Source organism: Symphalangus syndactylus, chromosome 21 (genome assembly GCF_028878055.3).
Source record: "Symphalangus syndactylus isolate Jambi chromosome 21, NHGRI_mSymSyn1-v2.1_pri, whole genome shotgun sequence".
Lineage (NCBI taxonomy): Eukaryota > Metazoa > Chordata > Mammalia > Primates > Hylobatidae > Symphalangus > Symphalangus syndactylus.
In genome coordinates, this window is record NC_072443.2 from 48580963 (window position 1) to 48598729 (window position 17767).

A 17767-nucleotide genomic window follows, 5' to 3' on the forward strand; every position below is an offset into this window, starting at 1 on the left:
GAGCATATTTTTACTTTTATTCTGTGTGATTAACTGTTTTCTTGTAATATGTCCTATTACATTCCATTTAGGTTAGAATGGCTGAGGAGCACTCTGAATTTGTTGTTGGTTTTATTTCTGGCTCCCGAGTAAGCATGAAACCAGAATTTCTTCACTTGAGTCCAGGAGTTCAATTGGAAGCAGGAGGTAAATCTGGTCACTGGTCGTAGCTCTTCCAAAAATGCTTCTTTACCCATGGCAGGCAAAATAAAACTTTGCATGTTATTGTACACTTGCTTAAGAAAAGCCTTCTTAGTCTAGAACAATAATGAATGAGCCCTTTGGTAACTATTTATCTTTGGACAAGTCAGTTTACTTCTTTTAGTCTCATTGTCTGTAAAATGGGGATGATAACAGTATTGACCTCATAAGGTAATCAAGAGGCTTTAATGAGATAACATGTAGAATATTTAACACAATGTATTGGCACAGAGTAAACACTCTGTACTTGGAAGCCCTTATTCGTAAGCTCTCATAATAGTTAGGGTCGAAGCTTTTAAGAATACTTAAAGTATCTTGGATTTGGAAGATAATAAGCCATTTAACAGAATGCTTCTGGAACAGCGGAATTTAATAAAACAAAAAAGCAAAATTTAAGGATTAGGGTTTATGGATAGTCTGTGTGACCACTTGATGGGGTTCTTGTATATGGTAGTGGTCAGGTTAGACTTGCTCAACAGTGCCTTGTGGTGATTCTGAGATGTGTGCTAAAATTTTCTTTAATTGTGAGGCCAATCTTTATTGTATTTTTTTGATATTGAACCTTTCTTGGCAATATATGAGTTTTACTTCTTTTTTTAATATATTGTTAAGCTACAGATGATCTAAAATTTGACATTGAGGGAGTGAATATTTAGGGCAACTTGAATCTATGCTTCTGGAAAAAAATTACATGAAAAAAATAATGATAAATAAGGCTGGGTGCAGTGGCTCACGCTCGTAATCCCAGCACTTTGTGAGGCCGAGGTGGGCAGATCACCTGAGGTCAGGAGTTCAAGACCAGCTTGGCCAAAATGGCGAAACCCTGTCTCTACTCAAAATACAAAAATTAGCCAGACGTGGTGGTGCACGCTTTTAATCCCAGCTACTCAAGAGGCTGAGGCAGGAGAATCGCTTGAATCTGGGAGGCAGGGGTTGCAGCGAGCCGAGATTGCACCATTGCACTCCAGCCTGGGTGACAGAGCAAGACTCTGTCTCAAAAAAATAAATAAAATAAATAAATAGGGCTGGGCGCAGTGGCTCGTGCCTGTTAATCCCAGCACTTTGGGAGGCCAAGACGGGCAGATCATGAGGTCAGGAGATCAAGACCATCCGGGCTAACATAGTGAAACCCCATCTCTACTAAAAAATACAAAAAATTAGCCGGGCGTGGTGGCGGGCACCTGTAGTCCCAGCTACTTGGGAGGCTGAGGCAGGAGAATGGCGTGAACCTGGGAGGCAGAGCTTGCAGAGAGCCGAGATAGCGCCACTGCACTCCAGCCTGGGCGACAGAGCGAGACTCCGTCTCAAAAAAAAATAAATAAATAAAAGTAAATAAATAAATAAATAAAATAAACTTTACCATTGAAAAGGAGTTGGTGAGCATCTTTCTCCATTTGACGTCTCTGGCCTACCCAGTGAGTCTCTTCAGCTCCTGTTTTTACCCAGTTGCTGTACAAAAGGGAACGAAAGTAGGGGCATGTTTTTATTTAAAGCTGGTTAGATACTTTTTCAGAGAAGTCATGTGACAGGTTTTCTGATTTTTGTATTATGTTAAACAGTAGTTTTTGTGTTTCTTGCAGGAGATAATCTTGGCCAACAGTACAATAGCCCACAAGAAGTTATTGGCAAACGAGGTTCCGATATCATCATTGTAGGTCGCGGCATAATCTCAGCAGCTGATCGTCTGGAAGCAGCGGAGATGTACAGAAAAGCTGCTTGGGAAGCGTATTTGAGTAGACTTGGTGTTTGAGTGCTTCAGATACATTTTTGTGAAGACATTGAAGATACGTGGTCCCCCTGAACGTCACTGGCTAGAAATAATCCAATTATTCCTGCTTGGATTCTTCCACAGGGCCTGTGTAAGAATGGTTTCTGGAGTTCTCATGGTCTTTGGGAAATATTGAGTAATTTGTAATCACTGCATTGATACTATAATAAGTTCATTCTTAAGCTTGTTTTTTTTGAGACTGGTGTTTGTTAGACAGCCACAGTTCTGTCTGGGTTAGGGTCTTCCACATTTGAGGATCCTTGCTATCTCTCCATGGGACTAGACTGCTTTGTTATTCTTTTCTTTATTTATTTATTTATTTTTGAGGCAGGGTCTCGCTCTGTTGCCCAGGATGGAATGCAGTGGTGAGATCACGGCTTATTGCAGCCTCGACCTCCCAGGTGATCCTGCCACCTCAGCTTCCAGATTAGCTGGTGCTATAGGCATGCACCACCACGTCCAGCTAAACTTCTTTATTATTTGTAGAGATGAAGTCTTGCCATGTTACCCAGGCTGGTCTCAACTCCTGGGCTCAAGCGATCCTCCTGCCTCTCAGTCTCTCAAAGTGCTGGGATTACAGGTGTGAGCCACTGTGCCCAGCCTAATTGCAGTAAGACAAAAATTCTAGGGCACCAAGAGGCTAAAGTCAGCACAGCTTTTCTTGTGTCCTGTATTCTCTGTCTAATGTGTTGCCCAAATAATATCTAATTGTTAGCCATTCTCCTCCGTCTCCAGCCTAAAAGTGACAGTCCAGGTATCCACATGGGCTGGTTCCCAGAACTGCCATTGCTCGCTCTCCAAAGAGGGGAAGGTGGGGAAGGGGAAGGTGACTATAGCTCAGCTCCTGAGCTAGTATCTGGCTGTTATTTCAACAACTGGAGTTGGGGTTTGGGCTCATTTTTTCCCCTAGCCAGCAGTTATGGACCAGTGGTAACACAAGTGACAGCTTCCTGTGACTGACTTCACAATTAGGAGGTCTAAGGTTCCATTTGGGTATTTGCTTAAGGATCCCACATAATTGTCCCAACTGTCATTAGTAGAGTGGAGGTAAGCCTTCATTAATAATAAAGAGAAAGCCCACATTCAAGGTGGTGTTTGAGCAGGGTCAGGGTGAGGGCCATCCCAGTGCTAATTGCACCAGCACACTCACATTCCTTCTCATTTGGGGCCCACCTGCAGGAAGTGGCACAGGATCAGCCATTTCCCCACCCTTGTCACCTGATGGCCCACTCTTCTCTGACTCAGAAGAATGCTTAGGATTTTTTTTTTTTTTTTGAGACAGTCTCACTCTGTCGCCCAGGCTGGAGTTCAGTGGCACGATCTCGGCTCACTGCAACTTCTACCTCTCTGGTTCAAGCAGTTCTCCTGCCTCAGCCTCCCGAGTAGCTGGGACTACAAGCCTAGGATTTTTAACTCAGGTTTTTATTATGTTCCCTCCTGAAGTTTTTACTTCAAGAGCTTCTGCTCTGAAGTCCAATTTGGGCTTCATGTCCCCAGGGCTGCATCTCCAGGGAAATGCTGTCTGTGGGAGAGAGACCAACTCTCAAGGAAGAAGTGGCCACAGAAGGAGCAGGAAGGGAGTTGGCCCTCAGGGCTACTCTGGGGAAGCCAAAAGTCATGAAGGGGAGAAGAATTTTCTGACAAAAACTTGCAGGAATCTCTTAGGTGTCTTCAGTGTTGAGAGGCCTTTGGAGTGATGTGCTGAGGTCTCAGACACCCACCTCCCTGGCTGTCACTTCCATGTGTCAGTGGTTCTCCCACTTTAGCAGGTATCAGAGTCACCTGGAGTCTTGTCAAAACAGGTGCCCAGCCCCACCCCCAGCATTTCTGACTCTGGGTAGCTCTGGGATGGGGCTTGAGAATTTGTGTTTCCAAAAAGGTCCCAGGTGATGCTGTGGTTGCCTGCGCAGGGACTGGACTTTGGGAACCACTGCACTGGTTATTCACATTTCTGCCTCTGCAGTGAGACAGCCTTGAGGTCTGCCTCCTCCTGCTGAGAGTCACATGCTCCTGTCCTTTAGAAATGTGGGCTTCTGCCATCTCCAGGACACAGGCACTGTTCCTGTTGATGAACCCTATTTTATAGGAACCCTGCTAAGGTGATTTGAGGGGAAATGAGAGGAGGCTCAAATAATCACCCAGCCCCTGCCACTTATTGAAAGTGTAGGTCCTTGTGCCCCACACCATCAGAGATTCTGCGTTAGCAGAATTTGTGGTTTGCCCAGCAGCCTGGGCATGTGCATTTCTAATGAGTGCCTCAAGTGATCTGTTTCTGATTTGTATTTCTATTGTTAAGAGTCAGCCCAGTACTGCAGGCCTCTTACCTAAGCAGAATCCCAGTCTGGCATCAAAGCTTTAGAGGACAAGTTGATTCAGGCAGAGAAGAACTTGGGCTATACAAGTGCTGTTCTTCAGCAATGAAGTATTTTGGAGGCATTAGATAGTTTAACCCTTTCTCAGTCAAGGAATATTTACAGAACATGATTCTGGGCATTGTAACTCCTGGTCTTAGTGGGGAATATAGGGACCCCATGTCTCCATGGGGTGCACAGAATGTCTGTGAGACTGATGGAGTGGAGAACGCCATCCCCCAGCCTCTCCAGCTACTCGAGGCATTCTGCAGAACATAAGCCCATAGATGTGTGTGTGTGTGTGTGTGTGTGTGTGTGTGTGTGTGTGCGCACTGGAGGAACCTAAGAAACTATTTGGTGCACTTCCTCTTATTTTAGAGCTCCCAAAGTGTAGCTCCCGAATCGTAAAGGGATCTGCTCAGTCTCACAGCCAGCCTTTGGATATCAGTCCCAACACTCACCCTTGTGCTACTGAGTCAGCTCTAAGAAAATCTGCCAAAAGTAGGCCCAGGGCCGATTTTTTGTTTTGTTTTGTTTGTTTGTTTGATACAGGGTCTTCACTCTGTTGCCCAGGCTGGAGTACATCACAGCTCACTGCAGCCTTGACCTGGGCTCAAGCAATCCTTTCAAGTAGCTGGAACTACTCTCAAGTAGCTCTCGAGAGCCTCTCTAGTGGCTGGAACTACAGGTGTGCACCACCACAGCTGGTTAATTTTTAAATTTTTTTGTAGAGACGGTGGAGGGGGTTCTCACTGTGACTCAGTGTGTGCCCGACAGCAGAGCCCACAACCACTCCAGTTACAGTGGTTGCCATCTGGGTCATCAGACCTGGCTGCCAGGGGTGCAGCCACAGGAGAGCCAATTGCAGAGGGTGCTGGCGGCTGAGCTAGCTGCTAATGCTGGCCTGGGTGCAGTTCTCATCCAAAGTGCCCAGTGGGTGGGAGTCACTCAGTACCAGTTCTGAGCCTGAGCCCAAACTCTCGTGTTTCTGCTCACCCCTCTCTGGCTTCTGCCACCACATGGGAAGAATATGCCCTGGTTAGCCCATGGCTTCTGAAGAGCAAGAGAAAGTAGAGCAGAGCCTACTCCAGCCTCCCCGATCCAACGTATGAAAGCCCCAGCTGATCTGTAAGCCTGGGAGCATGATAAATGCTTAGTAGTGCATGCCATGGAGTTCCAGGGTGGTTTATTACACAGCAACATCTAGCTAAATATATTTAACGTGCTGCAGCTCTCTGGATCCAGCCTGGTTACCAGGAAGACAAAAACTGGGCTCCACCAAGAACCAGTCTTCTGCCTTCCCAACCATCACCTCTGGCTGCATCAGTGATCTCTCCCAGCGAAATAGCTGCTTGGCCTTGTGTGAATCCTGTACTTTAACACAGTGGACCGAGTGTCAGTCATTGAAAATGACCGTGAGTAACCCTATGGACTCTCTGCAGCTTGGTTCCTTTGCCCCTTAACAGGTGGTTATGAATCGTGTCTTCAGTGCCAGGGCTGAATGAGAAAGGGCATTCCTTTTTGAAGGAATCTGATATTAAACACAAAGCATGAGAAAAATCAGGACTCATTGGAGTTATATTTTTAAAATATATTTTTTAAGTTATATATATTAGATATATAATAGTATATATAAATAATACTATGTTGCCCAGGCTGGTCTCGAACTCCTTAGCTCAAGTGATCCTCCTGCCTTGGCTTCCCAAAGTGCTAGGACTACAGGTGTGAGCCACTGTGCCCAGCCTGTTGGAGTTCTTTACGTTTATTTTATAATCAATGCTGTTTTATTAAATGCGGATTTTATTTTGGATTACAGGATGTAGAATGCCGTATTTTTCTTAGATCATAGGGCCTTTCGCATTTGTAATTTGGCCTTGTATGAGTTGCCCTGCAATCCCTTTGTTTTCCCCATAACCCTTCCAAAGGAAGGCCACAATAGAAATACAAAGAGAAACAAAATAATTAGAATATTTTTTAACTTCTGAAGTTCAAGGTTTTGGCATAAGTCTGGTTTAGAAGCACATTTGCCTAGCCCTCTCCTTCCCACCAAGGGGGAAAGTCTTCCTCTAGACAAGAGGCAGAGGGCTCCTCAGAGTCAGATCCTGGTGTGGGCTCTTGGGTGCTGCTGTTGAATCCCAGGGAAGGAGGGAGGAAGGGCAGTCGACACCCAAAATAAGGGTGGGGAATTGTCAGCAGAGGAGGTCTGTGTCATGCTTTTCAGCGCTGGGGTTGGGGGGAGCCCAGGAGAGCAGTGAGGATCCAGAGATCCCTCGCCCCAGCTTGGCGCGCAGGGCAGTGGACTCAGGCCATGTGTGTCTGGGATAGAGCCTGAGGTGGCCTGAGCTTCCTGTGGCTCCAGAGTAACGTTATAGAGAAGCTGAATTCTGTTTTTCTGAAAAGGGCATGGGAGTTAGCTGAGAAGCAGACCTGTTGGGCCTGAGAGTCTTAATCGTCATGTAAGGACAGTCAGTGGGAAGCCGACGGGCCGCACAACCAAGGTTCTCATGAGGACAGCCATGTCTTCGGGGGTGCGCTTGTGCACAGACAGCTCCACAGTCCTGCCTCCAACATCCCAACACTACGTTGTCTCCCTGCACTTAGCAGCCCTGCAGGGTGAGATGTGGGGAGGATCCTGAAATGACTGTGTTTAACAAGACATGCTGTCCTTGTTTGCCTGGAACCTAGCAATGTTGTTTTCTGCCACAACTTGAATAGATACTTGAAGTAGAGATGATGTTGAGTTAAAAAAAAAAAAAAAATACGGCCGGGCGCGGTGGCTCATGCTTGTAATCCCAGCACTTTGGGAGGCCGAGGCGGGCGGATCACGAGGTCAGGAGATCAAGACCACAGTGAAACCCCGTCTCTACTAAAAATACAAAAAAATTAGCCGGGCGCGGTGGCGGGCGCCTGTAGTCCCAGCTACTCGGAGAGGCTGAGGCAGGAGAATGGCGTGAACCTGGGACGCGGAGCTTGCAGTGAGCCGAGATTGCGCCACTGCACTCCAGCCTGGGCGACAGAGCGAGACTCCCGTCTCAAAAAAAAAAAAAAAAAAAAACATAAAAATATGAGTTCTTTTCAACCTGAATAGATGGCCTAAAAATTCAAATTTGCCTCATGGCATTTGCTCAAGGAAAACCAGTATAGGTAGTCTTTGACCTCCTTTCCTCCCTTATCCTTTCTTCTTCCTTCTGAGGACTAAACTCTGATTTTTTTTTATCTTGCCCACATTCCTATCTAAGGGGTCTGGGGAGTCATGCCCTACAAGTCATAAATTTTTATCAGATGGGTTTTATTTAACCCTATATATCATGACTAATTTTCCAACCTGACTCTGGTATAACCTTACAAGGAAGAAAATCAAAATATTTTACCCCCAAACATGTTTATTTGCCGTATTTTGAAATGGCCCTGCAAAGCTGTTCTTTGTGGGGGGGAAATTAGCATCTGTAAGGAATCTATTAACATAGCTAGATCTTTATCTTCCAGACTCTCCCAATCCTAAAGAGATTAACTAAGATCTGAATAGGAAACATTTGTCACCTATTGTCTCTAAGGGCAGCCACTTACAAGACTTCAAAGAACTTTTGTCTCCACAATCTTAACCTGAACATTGCCTTTCTGTCAATCCCAGGTCTTTAGACAAACTCAACCAATTTTCAACCAGAAAATGTTTGAATTGACCTATAGCCTGGAAGCCCCCACCCCCACCGCTCCCCACCTCTACCCCCCCACCCTGCCCCTGGCTTTGAGTTGTTCTGCCTTTCGGGACCAAACCAATGCATTTCTTAAATGCATTTGATTGATGTCTCATGCCTCTCTAAAAGGTATAAAACCAAGCTGCACCCTGACCACCCTGGACACATGTTCTTGGGACCTCCTGAGGGCTGTGTCATGGGCCATGGTCACTCATATTTGGCTCAGAATAAATCTCTTCAAATATTTTACAGAGTTCCACTATTTCTGTTGACACTTCCCTCACTCCCACCATCTTGCTGCCCTCTGACTTCCCCAAGCCCCTGTGCTCTCTTCTTGGGCTATAGCATTACCTCTTTCTCACTTCTATTGCTTTCTTCCCCTCGTCAACTCCAGTGCCATCCAACAGGGGATGTCTCCCAACTGAAATCAAGCCTACAGTCCTTGTGGCTTGAGCTGAAAAGAGACCCTAAGAAAAGGTGCTGAGTGGGAGGGAAACCCAAGTATCCCTGACTTCCCATCCTCCTGGGTCCTTAAGGTGCAGCTCATCACCCACGTTTTCTAAAAAATTGTTTTATGATCATGTGTCAGGACATGAATGCCAACCAGCACATGTCAGCTCATACCTGGGGCCTCCCTGATATGAAATCCTGCCAGGCCAACCTGTTGTGTCTCCCTAATGGAAAGGAGTCTTTGAAGGATTGAACTTCTGTGCAAGGAAACATGACATTTGTGTCAGTTGTCATCTTCCTCCATTTAAAAAAATAGAACAGTTCCAGGGGTTTTTGTTAACGTGTGTTGTTCTGCATTGGCAGGCCTATGCAAACCTACCCCTCAAAGTCTGAGGAAGCTGAGAGGTCAGAGAAAGGCTGACAAACCCAGTTTCTCAGAAAGAAGTATTTAATAGGGACTTAAGAACAGAAGCTATGTCTGTGTCTTGGGCAGTGGTGAGACAAGTTGTTGGATCCCTGAGCCATTATCCCCTAAACCTAGGGCTACAGACCGTGGGGAAAAGATGGATGTGAAAAGAAGGGGTGTGTAGGACAATTGCTTAAGGGCAGAACTTGAGGTAAATACAATAACATCAAGGTTGTTTAGTTAGTACCTACTCTTACACAAGGAACAATAGATAAACTGGAAATCTTAGAGAGCTTTCCAGAACAGAAGTTAATCAGAAGTCAACATGGCAGATTCACTTCCAAGATGGAGTTGCCTTGGCCTCCACATGTGGGTACCAGAGACTGCTCATGTGATGAGGACAAAAGAGAAAGATTCAAGGAGGAAGGAGAGACATTTTATAATGTATCAGTCTGCTCTTAGAGCACTTCATTTTATTTCAGTAGAGATGTATGCCCCCAAGACGGAGACTCAGATGACTCCCCAATCATGCGGCAGAATTCTGGGATAAGAAGAGACAGTCAGACTTTTTCCAGGAGCAGGTGCAGGGCAGAGGACTCTAGAGAAGGGATTCTTGAGCTTGGGTCTCACCAACCCTCACTCAAGGCCTGTGACTGTTCTCAATCTCCCCTTTTGTAAAATGGGGAAATACCTTCCCTGAATGTGGTATTTGTGGGGTAGTTGTGAGGATCAAATGAGGAGTTTGCTTTCAGTCACAGGGGTCTGATATTCTATGTGGGTGGGACCAATGAAGCTTTCAGTGATGTGTCTTCCAGGGAGGGTGTTTTTGAAATCAAAGTGAGATGATAACCCTGAGAAATAGGCTTGGACTTTTTAGCATCTTCTTTGTTACACATTTATAGGCATTGTTCTGAGAAGGGTGTCTGTAGCATTCAGCAGAATGCCAGAGCAGCCCATGACCCAAAAGGGTCAAGAACTCCTACCCCAGCAGGTCAGTGAGGTGGCTGCCCCTGATAGGTTGCCTCTTGCAGTTTAGAGCTTGCCTTTTTGCACCAAGAATTCGAGGCATCTTAAAGTGAAGAGTTATGCAGCCGGGCATCTATCAGAAGGATCAGGACATGTGTGGAGGGGGAAGGTAGGAAGAGGATGGGGGTTGTTAATAGAGGGGGTAGTGGGGTTGGGTTGAGAGGAAAAGGGGTGGCACTAAGAACCCGAGCCTCTTTTTCTCTTGTCCCCATGTTATGAACAGTCTCTGGTCCACTAAATGCGTTCGGTTCCCAGCTTCCTAACCATCAAGATACCAAACCGATTATACAGGCCCCATTGTGTGACAGAAGGAAGCATCAGTCATGGGGAGAGATGGACTTCCTGACATTCACATCCAAGAGAAAGAAATTGGATATGAAGGCCTTCTCACTGACACATCACCCAACCCGTCTCGGAGGTGGCTCTCTCAGATGGGGCTGGCCAGGCAGCGACTGTCTTTCCCTGCTTCCCATGGGTCCCTCCCAAAGCAGCAACTGAGCAGGCAGGGCCTCTGGGGGCTGAGAACTGTTCCTCACGTGCAGCCCCCTCACCAGCATGAGTGCCTGCTCAGCTGTCTCTCCTATTCTTCTCCCTCCAGCTCTATGTCTGCACCCCTGGAGGGTCTGAAGGCCTGAGTAGGAGCTGGGTCCTGACTATGAAGTCTGGAGCCCCAGAGCTGGGGGAGAACAGGATGCCAGGTGGGAGAGACCTAACTAGGCCTTCTCAGCTGGGGGACCTCCAGAGGAGCCCCAACGCTGAGTCGCAGCCAGGCCACAGCTGTCTGAGTGCTCACAGCCTCCATGCAGGCAGTGACCCAGCTCCAGGCATGTTCACATGCCATGCTCTGTGTTTCCAGTGCCCACTCGACAAACCCCCAGCTTCCTCAGGCACCTCACACCCCACAGGTACAACACCTCTTCCGGAGCCTCATCCCAGCACTGTCACTGTCACTGCCTTTGCGTCTTTTACTTCTCCCCGCCTCCTCTCTGCCAGTCTCAAAGCTTGTTACTAAGCTGTATTAGTCTGCTCAGGCTGCCATAACAAAATACCACAGACTGGGTGGTTTCAACAACTGTAACTTATTTTCTCATAGTTTTGGAGGCTGTGGAAGTTCAAGATCCAAGTGTCAGCAGAAATGGTTTCCCCTAAGGCCTCTCCTGTTGGCTTGCAGGCAGCCACCTTCTCAGTGTCTTCGCACAGCCTTTCCTCTCTGCAGCCCTGGGGTCTCTACTTGGTCTTATAAAGACACCAGCTGCACTGAGTTAGGGTGCCACCCTATGACCTCATTTAATTGCAATTCATTCTTTAAAGGCTCCATCATCTCCAAATGCTATCCCATTGGGGCTTTAGGGCTTACAACAAATGCATTTTTGCAGGGACACAATCCATTCCATAACAGCTGAGTATACAAGGATATCCTCAGAAGCAAGTAGGAACCATGGTATTGGATGTCCTCCAGGGACAGGGAGGAACTAAAGGGCATACTCCAGCAGAGAAGGACCTTCTGTCCTCCCTGCCAGTTTTTCCCCATCTGTTTGCTCTTACCTGAAATTCATCCCAAGAGTTTCATGATAATCACCTCAAGCTTTAATCCTAATTAAACAAATTTAAAAATCACATTTCTTCCCTGGAAGAGGTAGCAATTGGTTAGTTTAATAAAGTACTAGTCAATCAAGCTGAATGAGAATTCCCTTTTTTTTTTCTTTTTTGTAGAGCCAGGGTCTCATTGTGTCGCCCAGGCTGGTCTCGAACTCCTGGGCTTTGGCAATCCTCCCACCTTGGTCTCCCAAAGTGTTGAGATTACAGGCGTGAGACACCGTGCCCGGCCAAAGGCCCATTTTGATAAAAATACCTTAAAATTACAAAATGACCTATCTGGGGGTGGGTTGTGAAATGAAGCGTTTGGAATAGATTATTTTTGTGGTCACTTGCAGCTCTCTGGATAACCTTTAAAATCATACGTTGGGTCAGAATCTCGGGAGTCAGATCTCCAAACAGCTCATCCCAAGAGCTTCCAGCAGGGGGCAGCAAGGCACCGTGAGCGCTGGTTCCGTAATATCCCTCAGCGTCAGACGAAAACACCCCCACTTTCCACGTCAAGTGGAACTAGAACAAATCCTCCTTTGCTATCTGTGGCTCGAGAATGTTGTGCCCAGGCCAGGCGCGGTGGCTCACGTCTGTAATCCCAACACTTTTGGGAGGCCAAAGTGGGAGGATCGCTTGAGCTTGGGAGTTCTAGACCAACCAGCCTGGGCAACATAGTGAGAATTTGTCTCTACAAAAAATTAAAACAAAGTATTATCTGGGTGTGATGGTGCACACCTGTAGTCCCAGCTACTTAGGAGGCTGTGTTGGGAGGATCATGGGAGACCAGGAGGTTGAGGCTGCAGAGAACTGAGATCACACTCTGCACTCTAGCCTGAGTGACCCAGTGAGACCCTCTCAGAAAAAAAAAAAAAAAAAGAATGGCATGCCCTTACAGAAAATGAGATTCTGAGCCAGTTAATGATTTGTCTCCAAGAAACCCAAAATTAAACAGGAGAGAAACCCAAAGTTTCTTCCAAAATTACATTTATTTTTCTCAATTCAGAAAGTCTCAACGCCATAATTTATCTGTTTAGTGTTTTCATTTACATTTGGCTTTATCCCAGAAAGGGTTTAACAGTGTCACCAAGTTACCAGGTCTCTGTTTCATCCTATTTACACAAGATGAAGGAAACTCAATCTGTTCGTATTTGCCCTAGGTAATAGGTTCTATGTAGTGACAGGCATTTGATTATTTGACTTAGTGTTTGCCAAAATGAGGTAAGGGGAATTTGGTCCAGAGCTGAGGACAGATCCATTTGGAATGAAAGCATAATAACCTTGAAGTTATTCCAGTGACAAAAAATGATCAGTGAAAGATTTTCTTAGAGCAAGCAGGAATGAGGAGGCTGGCCCTCTGGCCAGCATGAGATGGGGTCTTACGAACAGTTTGTCATTCAGTAACCTCCTAATACTCGGGCAAGCCACTTCCCCTCTCTGAGAATCAGTTTCCTCTTCTGTACATAAGGGGAGAAGGTCAGACAACCATCTCCGATATGGGAACTTAAGGGGACTTCATGGCCCTGCAGGAAAAAAGCTCAAATGTGTTTTTTTGCATTGGGCCTGCGTGGGACCTAAGTGTTTCGGGAGTGAGGGGAGGCCTTGGAAGGGAATTGCTATTGCTAATGATGTTTAAGAGATGACTTTGTGTGGGAACCACCACTCAACCCTTGCTTGTCTGCACAATCTATTTCCAGCCTCAGCCCCTCAAAACAAGGGAGGGAGAGACCAAGGGGTGGTTTTTATGGTGTCTAGCCTGGAACTCTCTGTCAGTAAAAGCTGGAAGGGGCCAAAGGTATCTGCTCAGTGCTCCCTTGCACAGCCCTGACTGCCCCGAGCACCTCATGCTTACTTGACAAGCTAAAGTCTGGAGTATCAGACCGGCTTGTGTCCCATCCCTGAGGAAGTACACAGCTGCTTCAATCCCCACTGGGGGCACCATTTTAAGTCCGCTCAGAAAGAAACAAACACAGAGAGAGTATCAGACAAACACAAATTCTTTCTTTTGGTTTTAATCTTATTTTCGATCCCAAACAATCTTGTTTCTTTTCATTACAAAAGTACTAAACAAACATGGACAGGAGAGGAAACTGACATTTGCAAACGACGTACCTTCAAAAGGCATCTCAACAGCCCCATCACCAACAAAAACACCTGTGTGCAAGGCATAGCCATCAGGCAGAAAAGTCTCAGGACTCAGAACTAAACCATAAATGCAGGATCTTTTTATTTCATATAAAAATGATCAGTGAAAAAAGCCAAACTGTATGCTGGTTTTACACACTCTGACCCTTCTGACAGTCTTCTTGTCTGGCCAGGCTGGGAGCCCAGCACTCCTGGAAGGGAGAGACAGCCCAGCATCTCAGTATTTCATTGGGACAAGCTGGATGTGGCAGGAAAAGCTGAGAGCGCCAAGGTCCCCTTGCTTTATCCCAAGCTCGGAGGGATGCAGCCTGGTGACATGGCCAGGCACCTTCCCGCGCAGGCAATGTGGGCTCCTGGCCCAGGCTCACTAGAAGGTCTTCTCTGTGGTGCCTACCTAGGGAGCTGTGATCAAGCCGAGCAGCCGTGCAAGGCGTTTCAGTCTGACCTTTTCATTAGTTCCCCCCTCCAGCCCCTCGGAGAAGGAAACATCAGTCCACAGTGCCATTGTAGGATTTGTTGAACTTGTTGAAGGTGAAGTCCACAGTGTGCGTGGAGATAGGCTTTCTGTACAATGGGTTTGAAGCCTACAGAACATGGTGGGGAAGAGGATGAGGACGCATGTTAGCTCACACACTCAAACCGACAGACGCAGGCCCTAGGATCCCTTCCCAGGTCAGCCCCCCACAACAGCAGCAGGCAGAGCACTCAGGAGGAGACGGCCGTGGGCTCTAGGACAGCTCTGTGTTCCCCGGGAAAGCCCTCACCTTCTCTAAGCTTCCACTATCCACCTCTGGAAGGAGGAGTTGGGTCAGAAAGTCTCTGAAGTCCCTTCCAGCTTTAACAGAAACCAAGCCTGGGTTCAGCAGGCACTGACTCTGTGCTCAGTCCTTTGGGCGTTTGCAGCCAGCCCGGGGTGACCACACTGCAGGTGTGAGTGTTGTAATGGACTGTAAGAATCTGAGCTTTCTTGTGGGTCTGTGCTCTCTCTGAGACTGTTCACTCTTCCTGAGGCACGCCCAGCGCCTCTGCCCCCATGACCCTCCTGACCTGGGTCTGGAACAGGGATCTGTGCAGGTCACTCTGCACTGGGGCTGTGCAATTCTCTGTCCAGAACTGGGCACAGCCTTTCTGGTGTTGATTCTTTTGTTTTTAATGCCAAAGGCATTAGTGAGCCTCTATTGCTAACGTACCACTGAAATCAACTACGCCTCTGAGCTTGAAGTCTCTGCTTCCCATTTCCCACATGCTTACCATTTCGTAGCGGGCCCTGGATCGCTCGCTCTGGAACTTTGCAAATTCCCTCCGGTCGTGGATGGTGACAAGCAGCTTCCAGATAGCCAGGAGTGCGAGCCCAACCAGGAGGATGCTGCCGACCACAGCCAGGAGGATGGTCATGGCGTTGGGGGTGTTTCCACACTCTGGGGGGACCAGAAGCATGGTAAGCAAAGCCACTAGCATCACCATGCCCCTCCCACCCCCCAACTGCAGGCATTTCCGAGATGAAAGTTGCACCCCTTCCAAAGGCCGCCTCCTCGGCTCTCCCTTAGATCCTCGGAAGGTTTCCCCAATGTACAAAAAATGAAAGATTCAAAAGGGACAGTGACTGTTCCAAAGTCACACAGCAAGTGTGGCAAAGTCTAGATGAGAGCCTTGGGGCAGGGCTGCCTTTCCCCTCATGGGCAGTACCCACGCCTCGCCTGGCCCAGTCTCCATTGCGGGATGCCGGACCTGCTCAGCTTTCATGTACATAGTTTCAGGAGCAGACTGGGCAGGCAGGAGGTACCATGAAGCCACTTCCACAAGGTCTGAGCTGGGGGCCAACATTTGTAAGCCTTTAGTGTGGAGTCCCTTGGAGTAAATGTGCTTGTTTTCAAAGAACCGCAGAGACAGCATTGGAAACAAAGCCTCATTCTTATAGGCGTGCATCCTAGGCTGGTACCACACTTCTCTCTGCCTCTGGCCTCAGGAAGGCACATTATGTGGTTGGGCCCAATTTGGAAAAATAGTTTGCAGTGCTGTCAATTGAAGAGAGCAAATCTTTTTCTGCTCCACCCCTGCCTCCCTACCCCCAAGAAGAATGTAAGGGCTGATATCAGATATTCCAATTACTCCAAGGCAACGGCTATTGGTCCCTGGGTCCAAGCAGAGGCAGAATGTTGGTATTTGGATTAAAGCTTGACCTCTTCAGTGGTTCTGGGAGCTGAGCATGGGAGCAGCAGGAATGTTGAACCCAGCACTCCGTTGTCCTTGGAATCCATGCTGGGAAGCAGCAGTGGCCCCGCCCAGGCTGTGTGTGGAGCTGGATGCTCCCAGAGTGATACCCTGCCCAGCCCTGGTGGTCCAGATGCCCTGCACCCTCCCTGTAGAACACAGCAGTTCCTTGCTGCCTTTGGCTGTGCAGGGTAGGTATGTTCTGTGGTTACTTTCACCTCTGTGCTCCTCCAAGATGAGACCCTCCCCAGGGACAGGGCCCTATCCTTCTATAACTCCCATTGCCCTGACTCATGCCCCTGCTAGTGCTTGCCCCAAGAATGGGCCCCCAGCTGCACATTCATCTTTCTTCTAAACTCTAGGAGTGGAGCAGCAGTGACCTCAGATTTGATCTTCATGAGAAATTGTACTGGTTAGGTGCAGTGGCTCAAACCTGTAATCCTAGCACTTTGTGAGGCCAAGGCAGGTGGATGGCTTGAGCCCAGGAGTTCGAGACCAGCCTGGGCAACATGGTGAAAACCTGTCTCTACCAAAAAAATAAAAAAATTAGCCCGGTGTGGTGGTGCATGCCTGTAGTGCCAACTGCTCGGGAGGCTGAGGTGGGAGGATCACCTGAACCCGAAGAGGTCAAGGCTGCAGTGAGTGAGTCGTGATGGCACCACTCACTCTAGCCTGGATGACACAGTGATGGCCTGTGTCAAAAAAAAAAGAAAAGAAAAATAAATTGTATCCCTCCTCTCCCTGGAGTTTGAAAAGGCCGACGAGGAAAGAAAGGGCAGTGGTCCCAGAGCAGGGAATGGCATCAGAAATCAGAACTGAGGGCTGGCTGAGTGGGCTGGGCCCTCACCTACCTGGCTCCCTGAGGACCGTCAGGTTGGACTTCCCACTGGGGAGCTCCGCATAGGTGAACATCATGACGCAGTCCTTGGCGGTTTTGTAGAAACAAAGCACAGCCTCCTGGTCATCTTTCACTGGAAGAAAACCAAGCAGGAATGGCCTGAGTCTCTCTGAGCAGCCCACAGCCGCTGATGGTCAGGGCAGGGAGCCGAGCGCCTTGAAGAAGGAAAGGGCATGGGGGGTGTGGGCAGAAAGTCTTAAGGGGAGGCTGGGCCTTTGAAGATGAGTTCAGGTTTCTCACACCAAGAACTCAGGTCCAGGGCTGAATTTAGATGGCTTTGGGGACACGTGGAACACATTAGAGGATCTCCAAGCCTCTGAAGTGTTAGTCGGGGGTGATGTGAAATAACAGAAGGTTTTAATGGTTTCGGGGTGGGGATGGGTGAATGGATTGGCCACGGAAGTTAAAGGGATAAAGAAAGAAAGAAAGCCATCCCAGCCCCCTTTGAGGCTTGAGTGGGGGCCTCATATTTGAGAAACAGGCCAGGCCACTTGAGGCTGAGAGCTGGCCACAGAGGCCAAGAGGCAGCAACTCCTTCCTGGGATGCAAAATCAAAAAGAACCACAGGGCAATGAGGACACTGGGTGAGAGGCTGGTGCCCACCGTGGTGCCGATGCCCGGAGATAAAGTGAGACAGCGTGGAGCTCAGGCTGTCCCCAGCCAAGCCCTGAACGCGGCCCGGCCTCCCTCCTCCATATTAAGAAGCCCCTTCCTCAAGCTGCCTCAGCAACTCCCTGCCCCCCACTGCCGTTCCCCAAGGTGGGGGCATCACAGTCCCCTGTCTAGGCATTATCTACATTCCAAGGCTTCCCTGGGAGAGGGTTAGCAGGCTGTTTTTTTGGAGGGAAAGGAACTAGGGGAAGTGCAAAGTGAGGTGAGGGGTGAGGAAATGTGGCAATGGGTCCTAGGGAGGAACAGAAGGTGAACACTAGGGCGGGAAATGCTTTCCAGCTCTTGCCTTTTTAACCTTTTTAACCTTGCTGCTAGACAGAG

General features: G+C 48.0%; 2 protein-coding genes across 8 annotated transcripts in view; one reads left to right on the forward strand and one right to left on the reverse strand.

Annotated features, from left to right (window-relative positions):
• The window catches only part of UMPS (uridine monophosphate synthetase), a 34530-nt gene that overhangs the window by 11724 nt on the left and 5039 nt on the right, over positions 1 to 17767 (forward strand). Inside the window, exons 5-8 of one of the 6 annotated variants that reach the window (XR_008653529.2) lie at positions 72 to 186; positions 1821 to 2099; positions 4912 to 5047; positions 5591 to 15103. Coding sequence is in view for 2 of the 6 variants with exons in the window: in XM_055259691.2 (XP_055115666.1) it covers positions 72 to 186; positions 1821 to 1990 (285 nt within the window). In the remaining 4 variants the exon portion in view is untranslated. Of the gene's footprint in view, positions 1 to 71; positions 187 to 1820; positions 2191 to 4911; positions 5048 to 5590; positions 15104 to 17767 lie in introns of those variants that run through there. The other 5 variants (XR_008653531.2, XR_008653530.2, XR_008653532.2 and 2 more) reach the window with 5 other exon arrangements.
• The window catches only part of ITGB5 (integrin subunit beta 5), a 123140-nt gene continuing 118889 nt past the window's right edge, over positions 13517 to 17767 (reverse strand). For both annotated transcript variants that reach the window (XM_055259688.2, XM_055259690.2), the window contains exons 13-15: positions 16728 to 16847; positions 14917 to 15083; positions 13517 to 14249 (exon numbers count right to left, since the gene is read on the reverse strand). In XM_055259688.2, the coding sequence (XP_055115663.2) occupies positions 14154 to 14249; positions 14917 to 15083; positions 16728 to 16847 (383 nt within the window). In that variant the 3' untranslated portion in view covers positions 13517 to 14153. The remainder of the gene's footprint in view (positions 14250 to 14916; positions 15084 to 16727; positions 16848 to 17767) is intronic.